Below are 14,248 nucleotides of genomic sequence, written 5' to 3'. Positions count from 1 at the left end.
GGTGGTGGTGGTGGGAGTAGCGGTGGCAGCGCGACGGCGGGGCCCAGCGGCACCGCGAGGCCCCGGGCTTCGCATCGCTGCCGCCACCCTGGTGCCGGTGCCCCCCCCCCCCTCACCCGGCTCCCCCCCCCCGCGGCGCGCGCCCGCCCCGCCCCCGCCCGTTACCTTCAGTCTCCTTCAGCGCGCGCGGCCCGACGCAGCCGCAGCGCAGCGCAGCACGACCATTTCCGGAGCCGCGCCGCGCGCAAGGGGCGGGGCCGGGCGCGCCGCCGGGGGGAGGGGCGGGGGGCGGGGCGACGTCCGCCGCGCCTGAAGCCGCCTCGGGAGCCGCCCGCGGCACGTGACTCCTATGTCACGTGACGGGAGGGAGCAAAGGGGCGGGGCTCGCCGGGCACGCCCGCTCTGCGCGGGAGCCCCGCCCCCCGCGGGAGCACGCGGTCCAGGTGCCTGCCCGCGCCGCCGCCGCGATCCTCGGACCTTCCCGGCGCGGGCACGCCGCTCTCGGTGCCATCATCCCCAGCCTGGCGCGGACTACCCCCGCCTCAGCCAACTCCCCCCCGTGTCCTCGAGTAGCCTCGCGGCACCCCAGGCCCTGGCAGGGTGCCCGGCTGGCTGGCAGCAGGCACCGGGAGGCGCGGGAACAGCGAGGGCTGGGACGCGGCCAGGGCCCGCTGGGATAGCCAGCGGCGCCCTGCCATCCTCGCGAGCCCCCGGTACCCACTCCACCACGGGGTAACCCAGGCCAGGGTAAGTTCTCCAGAACCCGTTCATGACACCAACCCAGCTGGTTTGGAAGCAGGACAGGGTTTTCCTCTTCCCCAAAATCTTTCCCCGATGCCCCCCCTCCGTATCCCAGAGCAATTGCAGCACTAGAGCAGCTATGAAACTGTCAAAACCCCCAGGGCACTTACAGGGCATTAAGAGCCCTCCACGAGGAAGAGAGGATCAGAATTCAAGGATAGCACAGCACCATCAGTATATGTATACTTTATTTCCTCATCTTTCCATAACAAATTAAAAAAAAACAAAAAACAAAAAAACAAAAAAAAAACCCCAATCATCCTTCCCCCCTAGCCCACACTGCCTAGCCCCAGCTCCCAAGCCCCAGTCCCCCTAGCTCAAACATCATAGTTGGGGTTCTTGCGCAGGATGACGAATCCCTCCAAGATGGGTGTCACGGGCACATGCTCTTCGGTGGCCAGCTCTGCCCGCTCACCATGTGCCAGCAGCACAGGTGTGGTATGTGTTTGGAAGCCAGTGATGGTTTTGGGCTTGCCTGCTTGGCCCACCACATCCACAGCCTGCAGGGGAGAAGCAAAGTAAGAGAGGAAGAGATATGGGGATAGAACTCCAGCTACTCACACTAGGCTCCAGCTGCCCCCTTACCTGTCCAACCCGGACCGACACGGGCAGAGGGCGCAGCTCCTCATCAAAGGTGACCAACATGCGGGGCTGCATGGCCGCAACCAGTCCGTAGAGGACGTAGTGAGACTTGCCCAGTATAACTGGAAGGGGATGAAAGCGAGAGTGTGGGTGTGGGATGGTGGAGGGGTGCTGGGGCGGTGGCTAAGCACGCATTACTCACTGTTGCGCACATCCAGGAAGGACACGAGGACGGTCAACAGTCCAGCTACAGCCACCTGGCTCATGAGCTGGCGATCACTGTGGTAGGGGCACAGGGTGAGTGTCCCCTTGCCCAAGTGGGTCAGGCCCTGGTGTGGCACAGAAAGCATGTGAGCGCGTAGTGGGGCAGCACACGGTAGCTCCCCCGTCCCACTGCCCCCCTGCCTCTTCCCAACCACAAGCGTGGGATCATCACCTGGGCTAACCGCACCATGAAGAGGTTGTTGGGGTCCTTGGCGTGGTACTGGGCGAGCTGCCGCAGCATAGCAGCCAGCCGAGCGTTATTGGTACCTGGAGAAGGCAGGGATTGGGACACAAGTCTTCAGAGGTTGGGGCACCAGTCTTCAGGCCACCCCCTTGACTCATAAGCTGCCAGGCTTACCACTGCCCACCATGCCCATGGCAAAGATGGAGTTGTAGGAGACTTCGGGGTCAGCATCATGGGAGAACTTGCTGAGGGTGTCGAGGATGTTGAGTCGGGGGTTAGAGACAGAGATAAGCGCCAGGGCCAGGGGCACAGCACGACGCAGGGTGGGCTCCCCATACCGCAGCTGCATGGAACAGGGGTAGAGAGGGAATTAAACCCCAGATGGGAGCAAGGGCGCGGTGGGGCATCCACAACCCAGCTCACCAAGGCCAAGGTGTGAGAGATCTGCCCTCTTCATCCAGGTCCCTTCCCAGCCCCACACTGTCCCCCACTGTTACTCACCAGGTGACCAAACGTGCGCAGGGCCATCTCGGCGCCGATCTCCTCACCCATGGCAATAAGTGCGATGCCCAACACTGCTACACCCTGCAGGGACACCAGTACTGAGTGCCAGGCAGGACCACCAACCCCAAACTCAACCTCTTACAGCCTAGCTGGACTGTAGCTGTATCCTCTGCTCCAGTGAGAGCAGAGGATACCGTCCCCACACAGGGCAGCTCCTACATCTGGGCTGCAGGTTCCAGCCATGGTTTCCCTACTTGGTGTGCCCCCATGTCAGCTGAGCTTTCTTTCTTCTCTTTCTCCTTTTTGTCCTTCTTGTCCTTGTCCTCCTCTTTCTCCTTGGAGTCAAAGTGCTCACTGCAGATGTGCAGAAGCTGCTGTACCTTCAAGACATTCCCTGAACCTGTGGGGTCAGCAGTGAGCAAGGATGAGCAGAAGGAAGGCCAGGTCCTGCTCTCACCTCCCTCAGCCTTGGTCAGCTCAACGCACCAGCGTAAGCACAGATGTCCACCAACGTGTTGGCAAAGCTGCGGAACGGCTCCGACACAACCTCCAGTGCTGCCAGGATGGCCTCGATGGCTTCTCCCTTGCCTGTGGAGAGGCACAGAACTCAGGATACCCAAGGTATGCTCACAATCCCAGCTCACAGGACCACCAGTGCCACCCTTCCTTACCCAAGTGGTTCAAGCCCAGGCCAAGTGGCAGCCACCGGGCATAGGTGTCCTTCAGCTCCGTCTCTGACTTCTCCATAATGGTCTGGAGGATGGTGGAGGTGACATCCCCATTGCAAGAGCCCACAGATATCATGCCACAGGCCAGGGCGGTCACACCAGCCACCTGGGGAGGGAGCCACACTCTCAGGGCACAGTACATCACACAAGGACATGCAGAGCCCAAACCAGCCCCAGCATCTCCAGGAGCTGTCAGGGACTCGTGTGGCACACCCTGCTCTGCTCCCTACCTCCATGCTGGACTTGGAGTCCCCCATCACTGGCAGCAGCAAAGTCAGTACATCCTCACGGTTGGAGCCCGCGTAGGCCAGCCCCAGCCTATGGAGAGCCCAGAAGAAAGTCAGGGATGGCTGCATCACCCCACGCAGCCAGGGAGGCCAGGGCAGACCCTTACCCAAAAATGGCTCCGATCCGCATGGTGTTGCTGTTGTGGAGGACGTAGTCGGATAGCAGGGCCAGGGCAGGGTCACACTCATTCCTCACTCCTGAGTTGACGATGCCACAGGCCAGGAGGGCACCCGACTACGAGACAAAGGCACCATTATGAGCCACCACCACATGGAGCTCCCTGCCAGCCAGTGACTCACGTCACCCCATGGGTTACACTTGCTCCCCAGGACATGCTGGTTGTTACCAAGTAAGCACGGGGCTGAGATCAGTGCCACTCACCTTAATATAATCTTCTGAGGAATAGAGGTATTTGTCGATCTGTGTGAGGCCCCCATCCACATCCCACAGCAGTATAGTGCCCAATGAAGCTGCAGCACTCAACATCCCTTTGGTTCCCAGGGAGAAAAGACCAAGTCAGTGTGACCAGCCTGCTGGCTGGGGACACAGCAGAACTGTACCCAATTGCCTCGCTTTCAGCAGGGCCCAAAAAGGGTCACAACCCCAAGCACACAGACAGCTGCAGCCCTCACCATGGTCCTTGTTCTTGTATAACCATTTATTGCCATCATCGGTCAGCAGCTTGTCTTGGCCAAATGCAGCATTCACAAAGCCATTCACAAAGGAGGAGGCCAAATTCATCCGAGCTGAGTCCACTTGGGATCCACTGCCCCCAAACCCTGGGGAGGAAGATCAGAGTGAGGCAAGCCAGCCTTCCATTGCACAGTTGTCCCATGTCAGGCAGGGGTGAGGCCACAGGGAAGGAGAAGCCAAAGCCCACCACAGACAATGGGGTCTGCTCTATCCAGAGACAGCCAAGGTCAAAACATCAGCTCTTACGATTATTTTCCAGGTGGGTTTTGTAAATATCATCTGGTACTTTAGGCTCCATGATGTCCAGCTACAGAGACAAGGGAAAAGGGGGTTATCTCCCCACAGACACATTACAGCAGCTGGTCTACAAAGACAGCTTCTCCAGGTCTGTCCAAGCTCATAGGGATAAGGGATCTCTCCCCAGGTCTTGCACAGAGCACAAAGCCTGGCAGCCAGAGCAAATCCCAGCCTGGAACAGCAGAGGGATCTTTCTCCAGCACAGTGCTTACCTCTCTGGCCAAGGCCAGGAAGTTGCTGTTGAGCTGGACGTTGGACATGATCTCAGTCAGGTCCTCATACTCCTCCACATCTTCATTCAGCTCCAGGAAGACCCCATGGCGGCCCAGCATAAAGGCCATCTGCTTCTGGACAACCCTGCAGAGGGAAGAGGCTTTGAAAGCATCCAGCCCCCAAGCAGCCCTAATGCTAGCCAAACAGCAGACATATACCCCAGCCCACCCTGCTCAAGAAGCATACAAGAGCAGCCCAGAGATGACTGGCTCCTGCTCATCTTTATTTTGGGGACAACAGTCTTGCCCAAGCCCCCAGCCACATCTGACAGCATCAGGATCCTACTCAGCTCTGCTCCCCCAGAGCGCGGAGACGGCCTCTACTTACACATCTTTGCAGGAGGTGAAGATGTCCTCCACCAGCTCCACGTCGTTGAGCATCAGAGCCAGGCGCAGGGCTTCAGGGTAACGGTTGAACTTGCGGAAAATGCCCAGAGCACAGCGTAGGAGAGCAGAGTTCTCAGGCTCTGGGACATAGCTTACGCAGCTTTGAGGAGGAGATGCATGTGAGGATGAGTGTCATACAATGAAGCTGGGCAGCCTCAGCCCACCAGGGGACAGACAGATGCCCCTACCAGCCCCTCACCTGGTCAGGTAGAGGCACACTTTCGAGTAGGCGTTGTCATCGATGTACTTCTCCAGCATGTCCATCTGCTCGATCTCCATGAGCAGGTCACAAGCCTCATGCTCTGCATTGTGAGCCATGTTGTAAGGGACAATTTCCTTGACCAGGGTGAGGAGCGTGTCCCTCTGCGCCTTGTCAGCTTCATCAATCTCCTGCCACTCCTTGGCTACCTCCCCTGCCAGGTGCCTGCAGGGAGAAGGGGACATCACCACCACAGAAAACAGCTTCACGCAGCCCCAAGGATTTGAGGCAGCTGTCCTTGTCCACCCCAAGCCCCATTCCCAGCCAGGCTCACCTGACATATTCATGCCCCCACGATGCCAGCTCCTCCTGAGAGCCCACTAGGCGGTACTTCAGACACTCACGCTCCCCACTCATGGTCATAGCCAGGACAGAAATTATGTCTGCTGCAAAGCGCTGGGGACAGAGAGCCAGAGCTTCAGACTCACAGGGGATTGAGTGCACCCCAGAAAACAGTACCCTCTCTGCCCCACAGGGGGCAAAGGCAGGGACGTGGCAAGTCACAGCCCCACAGGATGGCCGCGCTCACCTTGTTCTCCCCAGGAGCCATGTTCTCATAGATCTCCTTCAGCTTGCCATAGTGTGGTCGGAGGAACTTGAGGGGCTTAGGGACAGAGGTCATGGAGGTGGTTGAGGAACGGATCTGCCTGCGCAGCTCCTCCAGTGCCGGGCGGTAGAGAGATGTGTCCTTCTCCTGCACATGGAAGAGGTCCATCAGGAAGTGCATGAGGTGCTACTTCTGGGCTCAGTGCTCCTCCAAACACTGAACAGGGCAGTCCCCCACCCTGAGGGTCTAAAGTCAGGGCTGTGGCACAGTGAGCAGAAAGCCACCCACCGAGCACAGCTCTGAGTACCCACAGGGCTCTGGCACAGTGGATTTCCCCCCAGTTCTGCAGGTTGAGGGGCACGCACTCACCCCAAGGCGCTCCACCAGCATCTCCAGCTCATCCTGCAGCTGTTTGTCCTCCTCCGACTGCCGGGGGGGGGAAATTCGGTTAGGGGCACCCCAGCGCACGGACACCAGTGTTCCTCCTCTTAATAGCAGAGAGCCACCCGCGGGGCCCCTACCACGATGACAGTGAACGCCGGAACCCCCCAGGCTGTGTCACCACATGACGTCACGGCGGGAGCCCCTCGCCCCGGTGACGTCACGCGGCCGGAGGGAGCCCCGATGACGCCACCGCCCCCCCGTGACTCAGCTCCCCGGGCGACGCTCACCAGTTCCTGCTCCTTCTCGGGCCCCGCGGGCGGATCCCGGCGGTCCCGGCCCCACAGCGGCGTGGGCTTCTCATCACCACCCGACCCCGGCCCGCCCTGCACCCGGCTCTGCCCGCCGCCGCCGCCCGCGTCCATGTTCGCTCCGCCGCACACCGGCCGCGCTCTGCGCCTGCGCCCGGCCCGCGCCCGCAGCCAATCGCAGCCCGTCGTCTTCGTGACGTCATCACCTGGCGCCCGCCGGGCGTTACCGTGGGTTGGAGTGGGCGGGGCGACGGGCGGGGCTGAGTGGGCGCTCCCCGTGTGGTGCAGCGCCGAGCGCTGACAGGCGCGGCGTGGGGCGCGGCAGTGGCGGGGATGGCACGGGATGGGGACTTAGGGACACGGGGACGGGGAGCCTAGCGGGGATCACTGCCCGCGAAGCAGTGACACGCGAGGAACCGCTGCCGGACGCGCATGACACACACACAGGCGTGCAGCACTGTGCCCGCCGGTACAGCCACCCGCCCGCTGGAACCCGGGGGTGGCGTCGCCGGGATGCACCGCTTTCCCAACCCGTGCGGCGCTGCCTGAGCCACCACTGCCGTGGGCGGCTGTGGCTGTACGTGACACCGTGCGTGACACCGTGTGGGCGGCCGTGCCGTGCGGCACGGCAGCGGTGCGGCTGTGCGTGTCCCCGGTGATGAACCCAGTGCCAGTCCCTCTGTGCGCATCGCTGTGACCGCACCCGAGCCCGGTGCGGTACCGGTGCCGGGGCTCCGCCCGTGCGCGCGGAGGGCGCTGCCCCTCGCGGTCACCTCGGCGGCGGGGCCGGGCGGAGCGGTGCCCCCGCTCCAGCCACCCCTGGGGGCGCCGGTCCCAACCGTCCCCACCCCGCGGTGCCAACGGGCCGCACCCCGCTGATCCCCAAACCCCGGTCCCTTCCCTCTGCGGCGGCTCCATCCATCCCTGCCCGGCGCCGCTCCAACTCCCGGACCTATTCCCGGTGCCGGGCCATGGCGGAGGCAGGCGGCGCTGCGGCGGCGGCGGGGGCCCGGCGCGGGCCGGGCGGGGAGCGGAGCTAGGCGGGATGGCCAGGATGAACGTGGCCCTGCAGGAGCTCGGACACGCCGTGAGTGTCGGCAGGGAGGGACACAGGGGACAGGATGGGGGGGGCGCGGGGACAGCCCGCGTGCTGGGGCTGGAGAGCTGCGGGAGATGGGGAGGGCTGCGGGGGGATCCGGGGGGAAGGAGCAGGGGGGAGAAAGGGGATTGAGAGCCCGTAGGATGAGGATGCTGGGGGAGCTCCTCACGGCGGCAAGGGGAGAGGGGCAAAGGGACCTCCCCGCTGGGAGAAATGGGGCAGCTCGGGTTGAACCACAGCCCCTCGCTGTGCCAGAGCAGGGAGCACACCTGGAGCTTGTGGTTGCTGCCCCACAGCAAGCCCCGGGGCTGGGGGGGGGGGGGCATTTCCTCCATGGATGGGGAAGGAGAAGCCCATAGGCTGGGTCCTGCCTCAGCCTCAGTGTGCCAGGAGAGATGGGGCTGGAGGTGACATGGGGCACCGCGGCAGATTGGGGCACCTAGCCTGCCCCAGTCCCACATACCAGCCTGTCCAATGCCACCACCCCACAGTGATGGAACCCCCCCTGCTTAGCAACCTCCCTGAGTTCCAGTGATGGGCAGGAGAGCTGGGAGCGGGGAGCAGAGCGCTTATCCTTCCCCCCCACACACACCCCAGCATCTTCATGCCCCTGAGCACTGCAGAGAGCACTGCGCAGATGGAGGCTGAGCCGCAGCCCACCCAGGCGTTAACTCTGAAGCCTAAGGATAGTGCATACCCAGAAACTCTATACCAAAGCACCCTGCTCCTTCCTCCAGTTCAATCCCCCCCATCCCTCCCGCCTAGCTGAGCCCTTTGCAGCCTCCGTGGTAGGAGAGTGGAAGCAGTAGGGCTGCCCCCACCCCCCACTCTGATGCAAAAGGGTCCCCATCTCACCAGTGTCACTGGTCCTTTGCAACCAGCTGATGCCCCGGTGGTACCCCTGTTCCCCTGGATCCCTGCACCCTGCCCTGCATGGGTGGGGGGAAGGGGAGAGGGCTCCCAGATGTTTCAGACTAGTGCACATCTGCATGGAAAGTTCCAGGTGGGGGGGAGGGGTGAGGCAGCAGCACTAAGCAACGGTTGCCAGGAGATAGGGAGTGCATCTCCGTGGTGATATGGCACCTGTCAGCGGGGTGATGCTGCTGTTGCCATGGTGACACGCAGGGATGCTTGGGCCCCCAAGGCTCCCACCAGCATCCCGCATTGCAATCCCCAGGGTGAACCGGGGATGGGGCCGGCTTCTGGGGGAGATCCTGTCCCCCCCATGCACCTGCTGTAGGAGGCAGAGGGGGGAGTGGGGTGCAGCCCCCCCAGCCTTCTTTCCCCCCCTCAGATGCCTGACTACAAGCATGCCACGCTGCAGGAGGATGAGGGGCCGGAGCCAGCGGGGGATGGCAGCGCTTCCCCTGACAGCGTGGAGGTGAGCTATGCCCCAGTCCCCCTGTTTTGCTTGGGACCCCTTTCCTGCAGCCCCAGCCTGCAGCAGGAGTGGGGCCGGGAGCCCGGCCAGCCTTGGCTGTCCCTTGATGATGTGCTGGGAGGCAGCCAAAATGCAGCAGAGAGTGTTCCCCTTCCCTGCAGCTCAAGGGGGGGGTGCACCAGCATCCACAAATGGCTCATCCGCAAGGGATGCACTGGTTTCAGTGTGGCTGTTTCCAAGCTTAATCCCCATCTGGTCCCCATGCCCCACAGCCAAGCCAGGGCACCTGGGAGCAGTCTGGGGAGTCGATGTGATGTCAGCCCCTGCCTCCTGCCCAGGTGGGGTTCCGGAAGGGGACGGGGCCGCTGCTGAGCCGCCTGGCCTCACGCTCCCAGCTGGAGCTGGTGCTCTGCACCGTCGCCGTCACGCTGGCTCTGCTGCTCGGCATCACCATTGTGGCTCTGGCCATCCAGTACAGCAGAGGTAGGAGACTGCCACGCTGGGGTAGAAATGGCATCGCCCCTCCTGGGGACCCAGCAGGTTGCTGGGTGCTGTACCCACCTCGAGGAGCAGTCCCACTCTGTTCCTCAGTTTCCCTCCCAGCATGTCTTCCCCTACAGATCCCTCCCACACCATGTGCCTGACGGATGCCTGTGTCCGGGTGGCCAGCAAGATCCTGGAGGCCCTGGACACAGACACCGACCCCTGCCAGGACTTCTACCAGTATTCGTGTGGGGGCTGGATCAAAAGGAACCCACTGCCCAATGGGCGCTCCAAGTGGAGCACCTTCAACAGCATCTGGGACCAGAACCAGGCCATCATGAAGCACCTCCTTGGTTGGCATGGGGGGGTTGGAGGCTGTCTGAGGGTGCTAGCAGAAGGATTTGGGCTGAGCTGTAGTATCCCGCAGAGAACTCCAGCTTCAACTCCAGCAGCGAGGCAGAGAGGAAGACGCAGCGCTACTACCTGTCCTGCCTCAAGGAGCAGAGAATTGAGGAGCTGGGCTCCCAGCCCCTCATGGAGCTCATTGACAAGGTAAGGGCTCAGCCCTGGGGACAGTCCTGGAGCCTTCCCCACAGCACTGGGTGACAAACACCTCCTGGTGCCATTTGGTGGCAGATCGGCGGATGGAACATCACTGGCTCCTGGAACCAGAGCAGCTTCATGGAGGTGCTGAAGATGGTGTCAGGCACCTACCGAGCAACACCGTTCTTCACCGTCTATGTGGGTGCAGACTCCAAGAGCTCCAACAGCAACATCATCCAGGTGGGCACTGGAGGAAGAAGACACTGGGGGCACTGGGACGTATGCGATGCCCATGCTGCCCCTCTGTCCCCAAGGTGGACCAGTCAGGGCTTTTCCTTCCATCTCGGGATTACTACCTGAACAAGACTGCCAATGAGAAGGTGAGTCCAGGAGCGCTGCAAGGAGCTGGGGGCTCAGGGACAGCGGATCCAGGGGGGCAGCAGGTCTGAGCCTTTCAGAGGTGGCATGGGGTGGCCAAACCAGTAACGCATGGGCAGAGGAGAACTGCAGATGTGTCTTGGGCTCTCACCAGGTCCTGACTGCATACCTGGACTACATGGTGGAGCTTGGCATGCTGCTGGGGGGGTCCAAGGAGCCCACCCACCTGCAGATGCAGCAGGTATTGGACTTTGAGACGCAGCTGGCCAACATCACCGTGCCACAGGCTGAGCGGCGGGATGATGAGAAGATCTACCACAAGATGAGCATCGCTGAGCTGCAGGTGGGCATGCACTCCCTGGGTCTGGGACACAAAGGGAGGCTGTGCAGTGTGGGGCCATGCTCAGCACACCCTGGGCAGCCCAGCATGCGGAGGTGCTGCAGTGCGGTGCTCACCCCACCATCACTGGGATTTGGGGAGCTCTGTGGACATCCCTTGTCCTGCAGCTGTGGAAGCAACAAGGAGCCGCTGTTTGGGGCAGAAAACAGATTTGGAGTGGTGGGGGACATTGGAACTCCCAGGAAGAGCAGTGCAGAACCATGTCCCCATGCCCCTGCAGGTCCTTGCCCCTGCCATTGACTGGCTGGATTACCTTTCCTATGCACTGGCCCCACTGGAGCTGGCTGAGACGGAGCCCGTAGTGGTGTATGGGGACGCCTACCTTCAGCAGGTCTCTGAGCTCATCAACAGCACCGACAGGAGGTGAGCATCCCCAGGGACCCCATTTGGGCATAGGACATCCCGCATGCGCTGGTCTCATGGCCACACGAAACATCCCTCTGCCCCACAGCGTCCTGAACAACTACCTGATCTGGAACCTGGTGCAGAAAACAGCCTCCAGCCTGGACCAGCGCTTTGAGACAGCCCAGGAGAGGCTTCTGGAGACACTCTATGGCACCAGGAAGGTAAAGGGAGGGGGTTGGGGCCACTCTTCTCTATCCACGGTAGTACAGGGATAGTTGGGATCGTTTCTGCCCTTGGGCACCCCTTGGGATATTAAGCCCCAGATGCTGAAGAAGGATTTGGGGAACAACTTTTGGGATGCAGGATTTTACTGTGGAGCATCTCCCCACAGCCGGGGAGGAGGCAGTGAACAAGGAGGGAGGTCTGTGGCTACACTGGCATCTCCAGGGCTCTGGTCTCTCTCCCACAGTCCTGCACACCTCGCTGGCAGACCTGCATCTCGAACACAGATGACACACTGGGCTTCGCCCTGGGCTCCCTCTTCGTCAAAGCCACCTTTGACCGGGACAGCAAGGCCATTGTGAGGACACATCCCATTCCCATCCAGAAGATCTCCTGTTTTCCCCCAGATCCTGGGTAGTGGTGAAATGGGATCCCCAGTATTGGGGATAGGATGTAGGGCTCACCCATGGCCACCTGCCCAACCCATCCCTGCATGAGTGGCATGGGAAAAGCAGCATCCCCTCCTGTCCTCAGGCAGAGGAGATGATCAGTGAGATCCGGACAGCCTTTGAGGTATCCCTGGAACAGCTGGACTGGATGGATGACAAGACCAGGCAGGCTGCCAAGGAGAAGGTGGGAGATCCCCAGGAGACCCCTCTGGCATCCCCCAGCCCCATCTAACCACCAGGGCTTCTCCTCATGCAGGCAGATGCCATCTATGACATGATTGGCTTCCCAGACTTCATCCTGGACAACAAAGAGCTGGATGATGTTTATGATGGGGTAGGGGTTCATGGGGAGGAGTCTGACACATTCACACAACCTATGGTGGGATGAAGCAGCAAGAGACAGTCCTTCCTCACCCATCCTCTTCCTCACCAGTATGAAGTCTCAGAGGACTCCTTCTTCCAGAACATGCTCAACTTCTACAACTTCTCTGCCAAAGTGATGGCTGACCAGCTGCGGAAACCTCCCAACCGTGACCAGTAAGTGGGATGGAGGGCTATGGAGTGGAGGATGTGAGCAGAGAGCAGGGGCTGAAGGTGCCCTTCATGGTGTCATGGTGGCAGCAAGTCAGCTAGAGGTGGCTTAGGGGTCGTGGGTCACTTGGACACCCCTTCCCCACAGGTGACCCCACCGTGATGGGAACAAGGGGTAGAACACTCCAAGAGATGAGGTGGCACAGATAATTGCGGGGACTCTGGCTTTTCCCCAGGATGGATGCAGGGTCCTTTGTCCATGGGGTGGGTGCCACTCCCTTGCACGGAGGACCCAAGGAGGGAGATGCCCTGTGGATGCTGGGCAGAGCAGACATGTCCCTGTCTCCCATTCCCCAGGTGGAGCATGACCCCACAGACCGTCAATGCCTACTACCTGCCCACCAAGAACGGCATCGTCTTCCCCGCTGGCATCCTGCAGGCACCGTTCTACGCCCGCAACCACCCCAAGTGAGCCCGATATGGAGCTGAGGGGCAGCTCCCGGCTGGGGGGCACTCATGAGTTGGAGGGGCTGCCCAGCTGCACCCCTTTTGTACTCACTCATCTCTCTCCTGCGGGCCCATAGAGCCCTCAATTTTGGTGGTATCGGCGTGGTGATGGGGCACGAGCTGACCCATGCCTTCGATGACCAAGGTGAGAGCAACAGGAGCCTCTGTCGCCTTCCCATCCCCCTCCCAGACTCATCCCCTGGATGTGGGGAGGGGGTGCCGCTTTGCCATTCATTGCATCATGCACGCTCGTGGCCCTGGCCACTCCCCAACCCGGCTGGCTGGCTTCCCCTTCTATGTCCTGTCTCCCCAGGTGGCACCTGCTGATAACCTCCCCCCGGCTTCTCTGTGCAGCTTTCGCTCCATCCGCTTGGTGAGGACACGGTGTCTGCAGCTCGGGCCGGCCCGTGGCCCCCCAACCTCATCCTCCTTTTGGGATGGGTCCCTCTCACATCCGCTCTGCTTTGCACCTTCACCGGAGCCAGTGGGGACGAGCAGGGGCCATGGGGGAATCTGTGGTCACAGGGGATAGCAGGGGGCTCTGGAGGGAGATAAACACACTGCAGGGGCGTTGAGACACCGTGCCTCCAGAGCACACGAACCCAAGTCCCCTGACCCCCATGGCGCTCGGTTTGGGGAACCCTGCAGTGAGTTTGGGGTCGCTGCCCCACGGCTCGGTCCCACAGGCCGCGAGTACGACAAGGAAGGCAACCTGCGGCCCTGGTGGCAGAACTCCTCGCTGGAGGCCTTCAAGAACCGCACGGCCTGCATGACGGAGCAGTACAGCCGCTACACCGTGCACCGCGAGAACGTCAACGGCCGCCAGACGCTGGGAGAGAACATTGCCGACAACGGCGGGCTGAAGGCGGCCTACAACGTGAGTGGGACTGCTGGGACGGGGGGGCGCAGCCCTCAACCCTCTCACAGTTTCACAGCGGTTTCCCGGCATCCATCCCACAGGCGTACAAATCCTGGCTGCAGAAGAACGGAGAGGAGAAGCGGCTCCCGGCCCTGGGGCTCACCAACCATCAGCTCTTCTTCGTGGGCTTTGCGCAAGTACGGCTCCGTGCCCTTCGCCCCCCCCCCCCGTGCGCTGCTTCCGTGCCCACGAGGGGGGGTTTTCCCGTGCCTACAGCCGTTCCCCTCCCCCAGGTGTGGTGCTCGGTGCGGACACCCGAGAGCTCGCACGAAGGGCTGGTGACCGACCCGCACAGCCCCGACAAGTACCGCGTCATCGGCACCCTCAGCAACTCGCGGGACTTCGTGCAGCACTTCGGCTGCCCGCTGGGCTCGCCCATGAACCCCGGCAAGCACTGTGAGGTGTGGTAGGGACGGGGACCCCCGCTCTGGAGGCGCCCCAGCTCTGCCCCCCGCCCCGCTCGTGCCAGGGACGCGTCCCCGGGCTGTGCGGA

General features: G+C 61.8%; 2 protein-coding genes across 2 annotated transcripts; one reads left to right on the top strand and one right to left on the bottom strand.

Moving 5' to 3' along the window:
- Nucleotides 1-1,118: 1,118 nt before the first annotated feature.
- PSMD2 (proteasome 26S subunit ubiquitin receptor, non-ATPase 2) lies at nucleotides 1,119-5,637 on the bottom strand (the record flags this gene model as incomplete). The annotated part of the gene is made up of 18 exons (XM_079539715.1): nucleotides 5,534-5,637; nucleotides 5,200-5,424; nucleotides 4,942-5,100; nucleotides 4,554-4,698; nucleotides 4,291-4,351; nucleotides 3,984-4,130; nucleotides 3,733-3,839; nucleotides 3,458-3,585; nucleotides 3,294-3,381; nucleotides 3,007-3,169; nucleotides 2,822-2,923; nucleotides 2,590-2,735; nucleotides 2,333-2,416; nucleotides 2,006-2,174; nucleotides 1,820-1,914; nucleotides 1,586-1,712; nucleotides 1,387-1,505; nucleotides 1,119-1,301 (listed from the first exon to the last, which is right to left on the bottom strand). Exons 1-18 carry the CDS (start codon nucleotides 5,620-5,622, stop codon nucleotides 1,119-1,121), a joined length of 2,337 nt encoding a protein of 778 aa, XP_079395841.1. The 5' UTR covers nucleotides 5,623-5,637.
- A 1,906-nt stretch (nucleotides 5,638-7,543) lies between these two features.
- ECE2 (endothelin converting enzyme 2) lies at nucleotides 7,544-14,165 on the top strand (the record flags this gene model as incomplete). Its single annotated transcript, XM_079539671.1, has 19 exons — nucleotides 7,544-7,585; nucleotides 8,892-8,978; nucleotides 9,317-9,461; nucleotides 9,599-9,814; nucleotides 9,889-10,013; nucleotides 10,098-10,244; nucleotides 10,319-10,384; nucleotides 10,537-10,725; nucleotides 11,003-11,145; nucleotides 11,234-11,348; nucleotides 11,597-11,707; nucleotides 11,884-11,982; nucleotides 12,055-12,132; nucleotides 12,232-12,335; nucleotides 12,687-12,797; nucleotides 12,914-12,981; nucleotides 13,523-13,713; nucleotides 13,797-13,892; nucleotides 13,989-14,165. 19 exons carry the CDS (start codon nucleotides 7,544-7,546, stop codon nucleotides 14,163-14,165), a joined length of 2,310 nt encoding a protein of 769 aa, XP_079395797.1.
- Between the last annotated feature and the right edge of the window lie 83 nt (nucleotides 14,166-14,248).

The sequence above is a fragment of the Tetrao urogallus genome, assembly GCF_951394365.1.
Source record: "Tetrao urogallus genome assembly, chromosome: 9".
In the NCBI taxonomy this organism is placed as follows: Eukaryota; Metazoa; Chordata; class Aves; order Galliformes; family Phasianidae; genus Tetrao; species Tetrao urogallus.
Note: the sequence above shows the minus strand (reverse complement) of the source record. Positions and strands in the feature narration are given on the sequence as shown.